Source organism: Mirounga leonina, unplaced genomic scaffold (assembly GCF_011800145.1).
Source record: "Mirounga leonina isolate KUSES-001 unplaced genomic scaffold, KU_Mleo_1.0 Mir_125, whole genome shotgun sequence".
NCBI classification, from domain to species: domain Eukaryota; kingdom Metazoa; phylum Chordata; class Mammalia; order Carnivora; family Phocidae; genus Mirounga; species Mirounga leonina.
In genome coordinates this window covers 58,487,510-58,502,545 of record NW_023270305.1, presented here as the reverse complement: position 1 = coordinate 58,502,545, position 15,036 = coordinate 58,487,510, and the positions used below count along the sequence as shown (strand labels likewise).

At 39.4% G+C, this 15,036-nt stretch overlaps 1 protein-coding gene across 6 annotated transcripts in view; it reads left to right on the top strand.

Moving 5' to 3' along the window:
- The window catches only part of ACYP2 (acylphosphatase 2), a 168,390-nt gene extending 154,215 nt beyond the window's left edge, over window positions 1-14,175 (top strand). For 2 of the 6 annotated variants that reach the window (XM_035001560.1, XM_035001561.1), the window contains one exon: window positions 13,800-14,175. In XM_035001560.1, the coding sequence (XP_034857451.1) occupies window positions 13,800-13,931 (132 nt within the window). In that variant the 3' untranslated portion in view covers window positions 13,932-14,175. The other 4 variants (XM_035001562.1, XM_035001563.1, XM_035001557.1 and 1 more) reach the window with 3 other exon arrangements.
- The last annotated feature ends 861 nt before the right edge of the window (window positions 14,176-15,036 follow it).

Genomic DNA, 15,036 nt, shown 5'->3' with positions numbered 1-15,036 from the left:
TCAGTAACTCAGTAAGGTAAGGGCTAACCCCCTTTTAAAGAGGAGTAATCTGGGTTCAGGTTAATTATGCAAGTGCTGGGATTCCCTTGAAAATCACTGAACTCTTCTCTGTTCATGGGCTACAGATGACAGAAATTTTCAACATTACAGTTGATACTTAAACAATGCTGGGGGGGCGGTTAGGGGTGCCAACCCTCTACACAGTTGGAAATCCACGTATGACTTTGGACTCCCCCAAAACTAATCCCCACTATTGACCAGAAGGAAGACTTACTGATTACAGGAAGAGTTAACACATATTTTGTATGTTAGATTATATACTATATATTTTTAAGATTTTATTTGAGAGAGAGAGAGAGCATGAGCTGGGGGAGGGGGAGAGGGAGAAGCAGACTCCCCTGCTGAGCAGGGAGCCCCATGCAGGCTCAATTCCAGGACACTGCCCCCCCCCATCATAACCTCAGCTGAAGGCAACCACTTAAGTGACTGAGCCACCCAGGTGCCCTTGATTATATACTATATTCTTAAAATAAGCTAGAAATTTTATTAAAATACATTTACAATACTGTGCTATACAAAATCCTCATATAAGTGGACCTGTGCAGTTCAAATTCATGTTGTTTAAGGGTCAACTGTATAGTAAAATACCATTAAAAAGCTTATATCAATAATGAAAAAGTCTATGGTATTATTTGTTTACATGTACCTGAATAAGAAACATGCTTAAGAAAGGAGAATAACAAAAATATTATGTACTCTCCTTCCATTATTAATGCTAGTTTAAAAGCTTGAAATGGACAGGCAACTCAATATTTTCCAGCATGCACCACGTTTGCTTTTGATTCATTAGCTGTCTCTTCTTACTGTCTGCTTTCTTGCTATGGTCTACATTTTACACCAGTGCTGCAGAGATATCCAAAAGGATTATTCTGCCCCACTTCAGACCCAGCAAATAGAACTGGTATGAATTATTAATAGTGTTGGCTTTCTAGTGCTTTAATTCCACCTCTTTTTTTCAAGAAGGATATTAGTTAAATGGAATTTTTCTTATCATGCCAGGAGCTTACTACATTTTGTAGGAAACACTAAACGACTTGAGTAATAGAAGAGACAGTCCTATGTTGATTTCTACTTGTACTTATGATGGATTCTCCATCCATTCCACTCCCTATATCCTTGTCAGTGATAGGTTAATAGGGCAATTTTTACACTGGGCTCTTGAGAGCCCTTGGGTTTCCCCAGAGGTGCTCCAGGTAGAGTTGGGAAACAGAGAGGCCTGAGGGGGAGGTTCTGCACCTCACCCCCAACCATTCCCTTGCTTCAGAGAAGCACTTCACTTCTACAAGAATCAGGCTTTCATGCAAGATTATGTTGGGAGAAAGGACTCTTCTTTTTAAAAAGCTTAAAAATCCTGACTACAACTATGACAGCAGGTGTTTGTTTGTACATCTTTGGAATACTAAGAACAATGTCTAAAGACTTTTGTATATCTGAGGATATACAACCAACTGTGCCCTGAACTTAAATGGCGGCAGGTCAATGTGACTGAGTTTGCAGGATGGACTTGGCCCTCTGGGGCTGTTCTAATAGTCACTCTGTGTTCTGGGTGAAGTCAGTTACCATGCTTTCTTATATAATGAGTAAACCTAAAATGACAAGAATTGTAATAACATTCGGGGGCTGGCAAAAATAGGTGAACAGATTCCACAAATAAACTTGGTTCACATGCTTACATCCAGGTTATTAGGTCAGACTCACAGACCTCCAGCTTCCTCTAAGAGGATGAATATAGTCATTACTCATGTTATTTCATAGGGACTGCCATGAATTTTTTCATTTCTCTGTAATAAGAGCAACTCTTTGTTTACCTTTCAAAGTGTGTAAAAAATGGGAGTGTTTTGTTTCATGTGAGATAAAATCAGAGTTAAAAGGTTGTGCCCAGGGCTCCCTTCTGTGTGTGGACTGTGGAGCACCCTAGAAATGCCCGCTTTTCTCATGCATGGAAGCTATAGACTGGAAGGCAGGCAGGTGACAAAGATGCATTCATTTAGTATGTATCGTATTTACTGAGTGCCCATTGTCATCAGGCATCATGCGAGATGTTGGGGAGGCAATAGTGAGTCAGACTCCTACTCTGCCTTCTTAGAATTTGCATTCTAATGTGGAGGAGCCACGTAGTGAACACATCAAGCATTACATAAACATAGCAATTACAGAATGTGATCATTCCCATGATGCACACCATAGTGGGGGCAGGGTCCGTTTTAGATAGGGGCAGTCAGCAAAGGGTCTCTAGGAGGGTAGAAACCTGAGTGCATTTTAAAAGGCCACAGCTGGCCTCTTTGCTGGTTGCTGAGGCCATAAATGTGTGGCATTTACTATACTTGAGAGCTAAATGTGTGCCATCTGCACCGAAGAATCAGCGTGCCGTGGAAACCCTGAGGGGACCCATAGTTGGTCCCTGCCTGAGCAGGAATGGAAAAACACAATGCAGTTAATTGATTAAATGAATAGATTTTTCCTCCGTCATCTAACATTTACCAGCACCGTGTTTTATTCATTTTCTTTTATGCAAAGATGGCGTGAAGAATACTTAACATACAAGCAATATCATTGTCTTTTGCCATTCCACACAAAAATTATTCTTACAACTATGTATAATCCTCATCAAACATGTAAGAGCTGCATCTATAATAAAATTCCCTCTTATATTACTTCATTGTTAAGGACAACATGATTTTGGTAAAAAGAAACACTATAGAAATTAGTTTCATTTTCAAAAACTCTACATACAACATTTAAAATATATTAGAGTGAAGGGAGAACACGATCATCAAGTAACAGGCCTCCTGTTAATAGAATTTTCCACTTTACATCTTATCCTTCCATTTTTATTTATTGAGCCTTCTTATTTTTTGTTTTTTTTTTTAAGCCTATCAGTGGATACTTCTTAAAAATATCTGAAAGATATACACATACAAAGCAGACTAAAATTTACAGCAGAAAATTAGACTTCAGTGTCACTCAAGCAAATGTAATTCACTCATCCATCCAACCATCCATTCAGTATTTATTGAGTCTACTAACCTAATAGATAAAATATGCTGGAGCCTGAGCCATGTATGCTGGCCCCCTTGCTGGGTGAACACTGTTCATGATTCTTTCTTTACATACTAAGGCGATTCTCTCGAAGCCACGGAAATAGCCGAAATGTGGCTTGATAGCCTACAGTAAAGAGTAATTTGCAATTATCCAACCAAGGTGATAAAAGTGGATTAACAGAACAAATCCAGGAGAACTACATAGGGTGGTTTACCTAGGAACCCCAAAGGAAAGAAAACTATTCTAAGGAACTTCAGTAAGACATCTGATTACAATGAAGACATTACTAGTTTCCCTAGGTACCCGTTTAGAAACATGACCATTAAAAAGCATCTTGTTCAAAATAGCAAGAAAAATAGAACATATTTAAGTATTATCAGGAAATAGGACCTGAATCAAGTAAACTACAAAATTTTGATGAGGAACATAAAGACTTGAACAAAAGCAGGGAAAATTTTTACTCTTGATGACAAGATTAAATGTTAGAATGCCAGTTCTTTCTGAATTATTTTAAGATTTAAAAGGGGATTTGAAGGGATTAGACAAAATTATGCTAAAATCTAGTAGACCTCTAGATAGACAAGGACAATTAGAATTATTAGTTTACAGGGTGGGAAAGTGTAGAGATTGCTTGAGCATTAATATATATTCTAAGGGTATAAGAATTAATATAGTTTGATGCTGGTTTAGGGATTAACCAAAGGTATCAATGGAGTTAAAAAGAATGTCTAGAAAAATATTCAGGCATACACGCAGATTTAATCTATGATTATAGTTGTTCTGGGGAAAATGTCTATGCATTCAAAATTAAGACCTCTTTTTCATATCATGCAATCACATAATTCCAGATGGATTAAAGATTTAAATATAAAGGATAAAGCCATACTTTCAGTTAAAGAGGTTACATTTGGAACATATGCATTTACTTCTGCTCCCACCTAAACCCCACTTAAATATGAGTAAAATTGATTTTTTTTAAAAAGGTTTAAACACCAACAAGAACAAAGCTTTGAAAGACAGGGCAACAAAACTTTGGAAATTAGAAAGAAGAAGAGCTAGTGGTCATGCTGACCTGAATGGTAAGGGTCCAGTGGGGGAAGCAGAGAAATGGCCCTTTTAACACAGTGGAAACCCCCCAAGGCTCAGGCCACTGGAAGGGGGCAGAAAGGTGGGGTCAAAAATACAAGGATTTAAGATTTGTTTAATAAGCTATTCTCTCACCCCTACACTTCGGAGTAGCTTCCCTGCCCACCTAGGTGGAAGCCGGAGTTTCATGCTCTAGAGATAGTCTCCTAGGCACAGCTGAAAACAGGTGTCCAGTTAGTTACACAGTGAATATTGAGGCCTTACCCTTCTTCCCAAAACACACAGAGCCAAATTGATAGACTGTAGGTGGGACATTGGACACACCTTCCCTAGAGGATCTGCCCAGTCCAAGAGAAGAAATACAAAGATACCAAAATTGGAGGCTGCCCCATGAAATGGTTTATTCACCTCCCTCTAGTAAACCTAAGACCACAGCTCTGCCTCTGGCTAAAGATAAGTCCATTCCAGATTGGCGGATGGGGAGTCCTGCCTTCCATTGTTCACTCTAAGAAACATCTGATTGAATTGTTAACTCTGCCCCTAAGATGGGATGGATGTCCCTATGGAGAAGCCTTTGGCCCAAGCACTGATCCTTGGCCCCACTGGTCCCACTATGCTTGTAGGACAGGTGTCTAAGAAAGCACAGTGCAGGGCGCCTGGGTGGCTCAGTCATTAAGCATCTGCCTTCGGCTCAGGTCATGATCCCAGGGTCCTGGGATCGAGTCCCACATCGGGCTCCCTGCTCTGCGGGAAGCCTGCTTCTCCCTCTCCCGCTCCCCCTGCTTGTGTTCCTGCTCTCGCTATGTCTCTCTCTGTCAAAAAAATAAATGAAATCTTTAAAAAAAAAAAAAGAAAGAAAGAAAGAAAGAAAGCACAGTGCAGTGCAGGCAGGCAGGCGTGTATTCTGCTTCTGGCCATCTGGTCACCCTCAACTGCTCTCCCTGCTCATCATCAAGAACTTCCATAGCGGGGTGCCTGGGTGGCTCAGTTGGTTAAGCGACTGCCTTCAGCTCAGGTCATTATCCCAGAGTCCTGGGATCAAGTCCCACATCAGGCTTCCAGCTCAGCGGGGAGCCTGCTTTTCCCTCTGACCCGCTCCCCTCTCATGCTGTCTCTCTCTCTCTCTCAAATAAATAAATAAAATCTTTAAAATAAAAATTAAAAAAAAGAACTTCCATAGCAATTAACATCTTTTCACTCTAATTCCTCAACCCTACCTTACCTCCCTTAATTCTTAATAAATTACTGTACCTCTTACTTTACTAAGAAAATGGAGGTTATCTTATGCCAATACCTCTTCACATCCAAGTTGCTCTCATTTTTTTGACTCCTTCTCTTCTGTACAGAGATGTGTCCTCATTTCTAAACCTAATGAGTCTATTTAATGATCCTGTTTGTTCCAACCTGCCCTGGAGCCTTGTCCCACCAATTACTACTTCTTTGTCTTGCATCTTCAATTCATTCCTTCTGCCCACTTGTGAGAATATGTGCAGTAGTACTGAGATGTGCCACTCAGACTCCCTTTCAGGACTGAAGGACTTATTCTCCAGATGCTGGGAGTGCTGGTGGAAGGTGGCCCCCAGGCATCAGTCCACTTTAGGAGTTGCCTCAGCAGAAGGAAGTCACCACACTAACTGTCACATCTCCTTCTCTGGGCAGCTCTTCTCTAATGACTCGCTCATGGTGGGGGGATATAAAGACCCTTCCCTCTCACTGTAAATTGGGACAATGCTGAAGGGTCTTCCCAGCTTCAGAGTTCCTCATGTGTCGGCTGAGGTCTTCAATGAAACTGCATCTCACCCAACTTCTCCTTCATTCCAATCCTGTCTACTTTCCTTGCCTCCCACAGTTCTTGAACCTGAGAGCATCCCTAGGAACTAGTCTCCATCGCAGAGTCTATATCCCAGACTCCCCTCTCTATGACAGCAAGACTGTAAGTCATGGACATTTAAAAATTTGATAAGTGGTACCAAATTGCCCTTTTGAAAGGCTGTACAAATTTGCAAAAAGTGCCTCTTTTCCCACACCTTAACTGTCATTATTAGATATTATCAACTTTTCAAATATTTGCCATTCCCTAAGTAACAGATGGTGTCTCATTCTTGCTTGATTTGTATTTTTAAAATGAGTAAGAGTGAGAATATTTGCACATATTTACTGGCCATTTATATTTCTTTCCCTTTCATCTGTTGTTTATGTTCTTTGACCATTTTTTTTATTAGATGGCTATCTTTTATGTATTGATTTTTAAGTGTTCTTAGTATAGTAAGAAACCTGCAAATAAGTTTTCCAGTTTGCTGTTTGTTTTGGCTTTGCTTAAGACATTTTTTGACCATTCAAAAGTTTTACATTTTTCATTAGTTAACATTATTAATTTTTTCCCTAATGCTTCTTGGTTTCCTGCCATGCTTAAATTGGCATTCCTATTCTAACATTTGGAAATTTCTCTAGTATTTAAAACTTAGCTTCAATGCCACTGCTATCACAAAGATGTCCCTGAGTACCTTGTCTAGAAATTAACCCCATCCAATTCCTTTCCCTTTATATTAAAATCACATTGCTCATCACATTCTGAATTATAGTTATTTTTATCATTCTCCAAACTCTTCCATTAGATTGTGAGTTACTGAGGGAAGAAGCCTCCTTTTATTTTTATTTTATTTTATTTTTTTAAAGATTTTATTTATTTATTTGACAGAGAGACACAGCAAAAGAGGGAACACAAGCAGGGGGAGTGGAAGAGGGAGAGGCAGGCCTCCCGCTGAGCGGGGAGCCCGATGCGGGGCTCGATCCCAGAACGCTGGGATCTGAACCTGAGCCGAAGGCAGGCGCTTAACGACTGAGCCACCCAGGCGCCCCGAAGCCTCCTTTTAGATATCCATGTGTGCATTCCAGTATCAAGGATATGCTTTGCATACAGTGCTACTTAAATATTTATTAAATCGAAATGAATTAACAGGTACTGTTTGATTATGTGGTTCTTAACTAATACCCTTCGTGAAACAAAGAGGTAAAATTACAGCACTTTAGCTAGAACTCCTAGATCTGCCATCTCCAGACCTGAGCCACACCTATAAAGTGCTGACTGCAGGAGTAGCACGTGAGTGAAGTCTTGGGGCTTGCAAAGTGACAGGTGACTAGAACACTCCTAGGTAAGTAGGCAGGTCAGGCAGGATGGTTCCTAGCAACAGGGGTTCCATGCTTGGGGCCATGGAACAAAGTGGCCCTCCACTTTACACACAGTGTAAAGACAGCTGAATTCCCTAACAGCACAACCATTCTGCCCCTACCAGTGGCATAGATTTCTCCTTGGCCATACTTCTGGCTGATGAAGTTCTTAATGGTGTTGAAGACCAGCTACAAGTAGGTAGTCAGGCTCTCAACTAGCTTAATACATTAAGTTATCATCCTAGGTGGATTAGTCATTGCCAACTCATGGAGCCATTAGTACTGGTCCTAGATTCACTGGTTCCAATTGCTCTCCTTGCATTCTCTCTTGAGCCCATTTAAATACAGCTTTCACTCCACCAAAACTGTTCTTAGCGAGGTCATCAGTGACTAGCGTGTTACCAATGCAATGGTTCTCAGTCCTCACCTTACTTGAACTGCCAGCTGCAGGGACCCTGTTGATCCCTCCTTGCTCCTGGAGGGCTGCATCTGACTCCTAGGACAGGATGCCCTTGCAGCTTTTCTGGATGCTGCTGCTTTTCTTTGCTGGTTCTTCCTCTGCTTCCTGGGCTCTGAACTTTGTGGTGCTCTAACCTAAAGTACAATCCTCAGAACTCTTCCCTTTTGTATATTCATTTTCTTGGTGATGCCATCCAATCTTATGACTTTCAGTACTGGCCACCTGCAGACAAATTCTGACTTTATCTCCTCCAGCCAAAGATCCAACTGCCTGTACAACATCTCATGTAGATGTCTACTAGTTATCTCAGTCAACATTCCAAAACTGAACTTCTGATCTCTCCCCCACCCCCAATCTGCTCTTCTCACAGTCTCTCCACTTCAGTCAATTACGACCACGACCAAGTAGTTTTTCACCAATAACTCTGGTGTCATCCTTCAGTTCTCTTTTCCTCATACCATGTCCAATCTGTCAGCAAATCTACTGATTATACCTTCAAAACACATCTCCAGAATCTGACCATTTGTCACCCCCACCACTGTTACTACCCTGAGCAAATTACGTAACTCTTCTGCTCTCTATGGACTATAATGTACAGGGTTAATGTGTGGATCAGAGTTAAGAGTCTATAAAGAGCTCAGCACAATGCTGAGCAAACAGTGCTCAATACATTTTCGCTTTTATTATTTCTAGTCTCTGTTTCAGAGAAGATTTCAAGGAGATAGGACTAGTAAAATTGAAGCCATTGGCTCCGTTTTATAATAACTGAATTTTCTTGTTCAACACATGCAATTTCAACTTTTAAGATTTTAACTGAATTGAAGAAAGTAAGATGTGTTACTGGGCTTAGCTTCTAAGGAGGAGAAACATGAAATTTTACCTTACCCCAAACTGTCATAAGAGCCAAAGAAAGGGTTAAATATTACAATGGCAATTTGAGTCATTGGAATTTTCTAGCCCGAGTAAGAGTAATTTTCAGCTAATCAGATGACTTTAGCCTAGAAAATATTTGTAATTCAAGGTTATATAAGATTGTTACTTACTATATTACGCAGTTGAGTGTGGAACTAGCTTCACATTGAAAGAACTTTGGGGATAAAGGGGCGCCTGGGTGGCTCAGTCGTTAAGCATCTGCCTTCGGCTCAGGTCATGATCCCAGGGTCCTGGGATAGAGCCCCACATTCTCTCTGCTCAGCGAGAAGCCTGCTTCTCTCTCACCCTCTGCCTGCCGCTCTGCCTACTTGTGCTCTCTCTCTGTCAAATAGATAAAATCTAAAAAAAAAAAAAAAAAAGAACTTTGGGGATATGAGCAAACTTGCCGACTATTTCTACAGCAACAGCTGGGTAGCAGCCATCGCTTGTATAAAACTGCCTCATATTGTTTATCTGTTGTCCCACTTAATCTGTCATCTGTTGCAACTAATTGTTAATAGGTAGAAAAAGTCTGGAAAAATCTTTAATATCTCAAATGTCAACAATATTAAAATATGCCTGAATTGTATAGGAAGCATCTCAGAGAAGTACCCAAAGGCATAAATTAGACACATATATTTTGCTAATAAAGAAAAACCAATGCACTACAGAAGCAGAAATAGTTTCAGAGCATTTAACTTGTCCCTTTAACGTAGTCACTTTGATAATAAATGTAGTAAGAAATGGTTTTTTTGAATAGATAAGAAAATGTTCATCTAATTGCATTTTAATGTTTGTGGAAAATCACATTCTTTACACATTTTTTTCATTTTTTTCTTTTAGTCTGCACAAATGTGTGTGTGTGTGAGATCTACCATGTGCTGGATAATGAGAAAAAACTGATGAATTATTATTACTTATCTTTTTGTAAAAATATAATCCTTTTACATATGAGAGCTAGGTTATAATGGCTTTGGATGTTTTAAGAGGGGGGAAATAACCCCAATATGAAATCATCAGTTTATTGTGCTTAATTTGCTATTAGCTTTTCTTTGTCCATATTTAATTATGTATTAAACTCCGATATATACATGATGTATACAATGTAACAAAATTTTATTTCACATTAGATGCAAAAGTTACAGTAAACTCCCATTGGGACCTGGGGTAGGATCATTTTAGCTAGCCCATATACACATCATAGGCTAATTTTTATTTATTTTTTGTAGGATGTCCTGATATACACGTTATATGCTAATTTTTGTTTATTTTTTGTAGGATGTCCTGGCTGAGCAAAGTTGGAAGTCCTAGTTCTCGCATTGACCGCACAAACTTTTCTAATGAGAAAACCATCTCTAAACTTGAATACTCAAATTTTAGTATTCGATACTAATAGAAGAGCAATAAAAATTTTAATGCTTATATTGCACAACAAATACTAGATCTTAAGTCTATGTTTTAGAATATTAGTAGCAGAGTAAGTTAAAAAAGGAACTTCCTGTTCTGAAAGCTACAACAGAATATCTGTTACTAAAAATGTCTGACACTGAAATAGTTTTACTCAACTATGTTTTTAAAAAGTAAAAACTTAGCATTATAAAATAAATGTCATTACAAAACATTTAATATGAATATTAAACTTGTCTAATGGAATCCTTAAGTCTAATGAATGGTCTAGCAAACATGTTACTTGGCTAGGCATAAAATAAAGCTAACCATTTAAAAATTAAAAATCATTGTTGTCTGAAATGAATTCTAAAACCTTCTGCATAATAATTTGTTATTGAAGTTGAGTAATTTGTTTAATATAAAGACCCAATAGTTAGATATAAATGTATGATTAGTATAACCATAAAATCATATCAATAAAGAATTAATTTTTAAAATCCTGGTTGAGACATGATTCAGTATTTAGGTTAGTACTTAATGCTTCCTATGAACTGTACTGTTCTGTATAGTGAGCAAGTGGGTGATGGAACTGATAAGAACTCACAGTTATAGTACAACGAGCAGCAAGATTTATGTCAACAACTATCTACGATTGCTGTCCTATTAACCAGAAAAGGAACTGAGAGTCTAAATAAATCATACTATCCCCTAACCTTGACCTATCATTTGGGGATTTTCACATGTAAGTGGTAATTAATTAAGCAAGAGAGTATTTTAAGGGGAAGGTTCATTTCTATACCATAGAATTATACTATCAAAAAAGGAAGATCTTTAACTCCAAATACTGGGGAGTTTCAAATGTTGTAGGTATATACATGCATATATCCTTCAAGGATTTCCAATTTTTATAACAATGGAATCCATCATGAAAACAAAATTTTACATTAAATACATGAAGTGAAAAAGCACAACTAGTATGATTGAAATGGGCATGGAGGTCCCTGGATCCCTGCACACTTGGTCTCACTTGCTCTCCTGCATCTTGTCTGCCTTGCACAATTTCACATCCCCAAACCACCATTCTACCTATGGAACCAATCTCCACTGCTCCTCTCCACAGCAGAGAGAAAGACTGCAGGCCTCTCTCCTTCACCTGCTGCAAGATTAGAACTGAGAAAAGGAAATGAAGTGGGGCTGACATTGTTCCTTTGAAAGGTTAACTCTATGGATAATGGTAATATTGGTATCAAATATATGTATGACAACACAACATCAGCGACTGACAAAGGTATTTTTTAAGCTTTCCAAAAACACTTAAAGGAATAAAGAACTTTCCTGTTATTCTAACGTCATCATGTTGAGCATTATAAGTGTTAGATATCATACAGGAGACTCTATCGTGATACTCCTTTGGAATTTTGGTCTCCTTTTATTTCCCTACTCCTGGTTGAAGGAAGAGAGAAAAGCCTTTGTGTTCCCTAAGCTCAGGGAAGGCTTTGGTGCTAGTGTCCTGAAGACAACTTCTCTTCCGAGGTTTTATTTTAAAGAGGGCATGATGCTATGAGTTGAGGACAGAGAGAAACTCTAGACCTTAGCAGGTAAAAGAGAAGCAGAAGTGGCAAGAGCCACGGGAAGAAGGAGATTATCCAAGACTTTGGAAAGGGACCAAAGGCTGTGGGTTTCCCAAGAGATGGAGACCTGTGTCTTTTTTCCCCAGTGGCCCCTCTGCAGGATGGCTGCACCTGAGGAGGGAGCCGCAGGAGCATCCAGAGAAGCGGGATCCCAGGCCCAGGGAGTCCGGCACCAGGCAAGATTCCTGTCCCCAAAAGTTCTACAAAGCATCCTGCCACAAGGGACCGTGGTGGCTTGGACAGTCATCCTGGTAATTGGAATGGACTGGAAACCAGGGAAGTCTTTCCTGAATATTCTCTCTGCATGAGACCCTTTATGTGGTCCTTCTGGAAGAGGGTAGAAAACCCCAGGGATGACTGAGAATTAATTTCCCACCTCTCAGGATGGGACTTGAAACAGGCTTGATTTGATTTACAGAAAACAAAATAGACATTTCTTGCACACTCAAGTTTGAAACAAAATATGTATCTCTTTACACATAGAAAGGCTAAGTGATTTTAGAAAAATACCACCTCAGAAGTGACACCAATATGTCACTTTTTATTACCTCAATACCCTCTGCTAGTTCCCTTCCCAGCTCTCTTTGTAAGAAAATCATACTTTGCTGGCACAATCTTCTAACCTCACAAAGTGAATCACATTGGTCAAGGTTGCTTAGTGATGAACACATAACTAAATTCTATTACTGGATGAAGAATGTTGTAAATAATGATTAAAAGTCAGTGTTCATGAATGGGTAGAAAGAAAGAAAAAAAACTGGGGCGCCTGTGTGGCTCAGATGGTTGGGCGTCTGCCTTCGGCTCAGGTCATGATCCCAGGGTCCTGGGATCGAGTCCCGCATCGGGCTCCCTGCTGGGCAGGGAGCCTGCTTCTCCCTCTGCCTCTGCCTCTCTCTCTCTCTCTCTCTCTCTCTGACTCTCATGAATAAATAAATAAAAAACATTAAAAAAAATAAAAAGAAAGAAAAAAAACTGGTGAAACAATTTTACACATGTGTTATCGAGACCAGATAACACATCTTACCAGTAAACTTGATAATGTCAGATTTCACAGTGAACTCACACAGGGAATTTTGAATTTACATATTTTAGATAATAATAAACCTTGACAGGTTTAGTTTTGTCAGAATTAGACATTTTAAAAGCCAAGAAAAGAAAATTAAGCAAAAGATGGGTATCTAGTTCAGTGACGATCAACTAGGTGTTGCGACAATCCACATGCCTACACCCTCAGAATCGGGGGTATGATTTGTAAGAGCATACCAAATACTATTTTTTATATTCATATAAAAATGCCTATCTTTTAAAAAGCTAGCTCAGGAAGGAAAGCTCAGTACAATCTTCTTGGCTGGAGGGAATATGCAAAAGAGAGACTCTTTACCAGCTGGGGCACATAGAAGCGACTGGGGTGTGGGAGAAACATGAGATTTTTCCCATTAGGGGGGTATGGGCTTCTGACCTTGAGAAGAAGCAATGGAGGTTTCATCGGACACTGGGAATCTCTAAGTTCAGGGGCATATCCTGCAGCCTGAAGGATCCTAGTGCTTCAAAGGTAGGGCAGAGAAGCACTGAAGGAAGACAATTGACAGGTGTGGGGTGAGGGGTGGGGGGTGGGGACACGGCCACACCCACTAGTTTGTGCTGGAAACTGGTCACTATTGTTATTTCTAAATATTTTTAATGTTGTCTACTGAAATTTTTGAGAAGCACCACCTATCTCTAAGCTCATTAATTAGAGACAACAGAAAACCAGAATCTACTTCCAAAAATTAGCCTGTATTTGGAAGGTCTATAGTTCACAAATATATTTCATATGGTAGCTCTCTCTGGCGTCTGTTAATTTAAATATCGAAGAATGTTCACTATTTAGTTCAAAGGAAGAGATTTCTAGATCTGGAACTAATTTCAGGAACTGCAAATAGGCAACTTTGTGCAGTAGAAAGTAGGAATCAGAAGATGTGCATTCTGGGCCCAACCCATCCATTAATTAGCTGTATGCCTGGGTACATTTGCAAAATAATGAATTTCAACTAAATTGAGACTTTTTGCAGGATTCCAGTAAGCCAGGGGCCTCCCAGGAGGTGGTGCCCCTTACAGAAGGGCCATTTGGAAGATGGACAGCTGAAGGTCCCAAGATCTGCTCCAATCAGAGCGGCCCTGCTCTCCTCTCTTCCGTGCATTAGGGTTCTCCCTAAGACATCTGAGAAGAACTCTTCCTCAAAGAAACAAAAACAAACAACAAGACAACACTGAATTTAGGATCTGGGGTCTTCTGTTCTAAGTGTCTAAACATGTTAAACTCGAACTCATGTCCTGTTCTCTCGTCAAGCCAGTGTGGCATGTATGGTCTCCCTTCAGCCCCTTCCACTGAAGCATGCATGATTTATGACAAGTACTATTGGAAATAAATTCTTCGTTTTCACAGTGGCCTCCATAAAGGTCCATGGTAGCTAAAATAGTTCTGAAATTGATTTCTGTGATCTTTTGTTTCTATGTTACCAAAATGAAAAACATGCAAGAGGAAATATAAATACATAATTAGTGGCTTAATTAAAATGTATTTTACAAGCATATCTTGGAGATCTTTATTTTAACCTGACATTTAGAATTATGTGTAAGAGGTAATTTTCCTTTTCTTAACGGATTCAAATTGTTTGGAATAAAACCAAAGTCTGACAAAAATTTTAAACTTTAGAATTAAAAAGTCTAGTTACTGTGTGAATTTATTAGCAGGTTTTTCTACAGAAAGTGGGTTCTCCCCCCTTTAGAGACATGATTTATGCTCTCTCTGCTGCTAAAAGATCTGTATACATTACTGGTTGGATGTCCAAGATGCTGCTTTTATCCTCAAACTATGTTTTTCTTTTATTAGCTTGATTTTCCATGGTGGCATGGTAAACTCTGCACGTATCCGTGAATACAAGCCTCCAATATGGCAGTGCTGCTTCCCCGCCCCCTTCTCATTTTTTTCAAATACTAGAAATGCATAGGGAAAGAGAAGATGCAAGAGATTGTATTGGAAACAGAGTTTCTGTTTCAAAACAAGTATTAAAAGCAAGGACTGTCATCAGTCCTTTGGTCATTTGCAAGCATCAAAGCCAAATTTCTAACTGAATTCAGTGCACATTAATCTGGATTAACAACATGCTTGCAATACTTCACCAAGAAATTGGCATAAACAGGTAGACACAATGTACCATTAGTTTTGAGATGCAGTATCTACAACAACCAGAATAAATAGAATAGAAATCCTACTTTTCGGGTACTACTTTTTGAGGTAGCAAAACA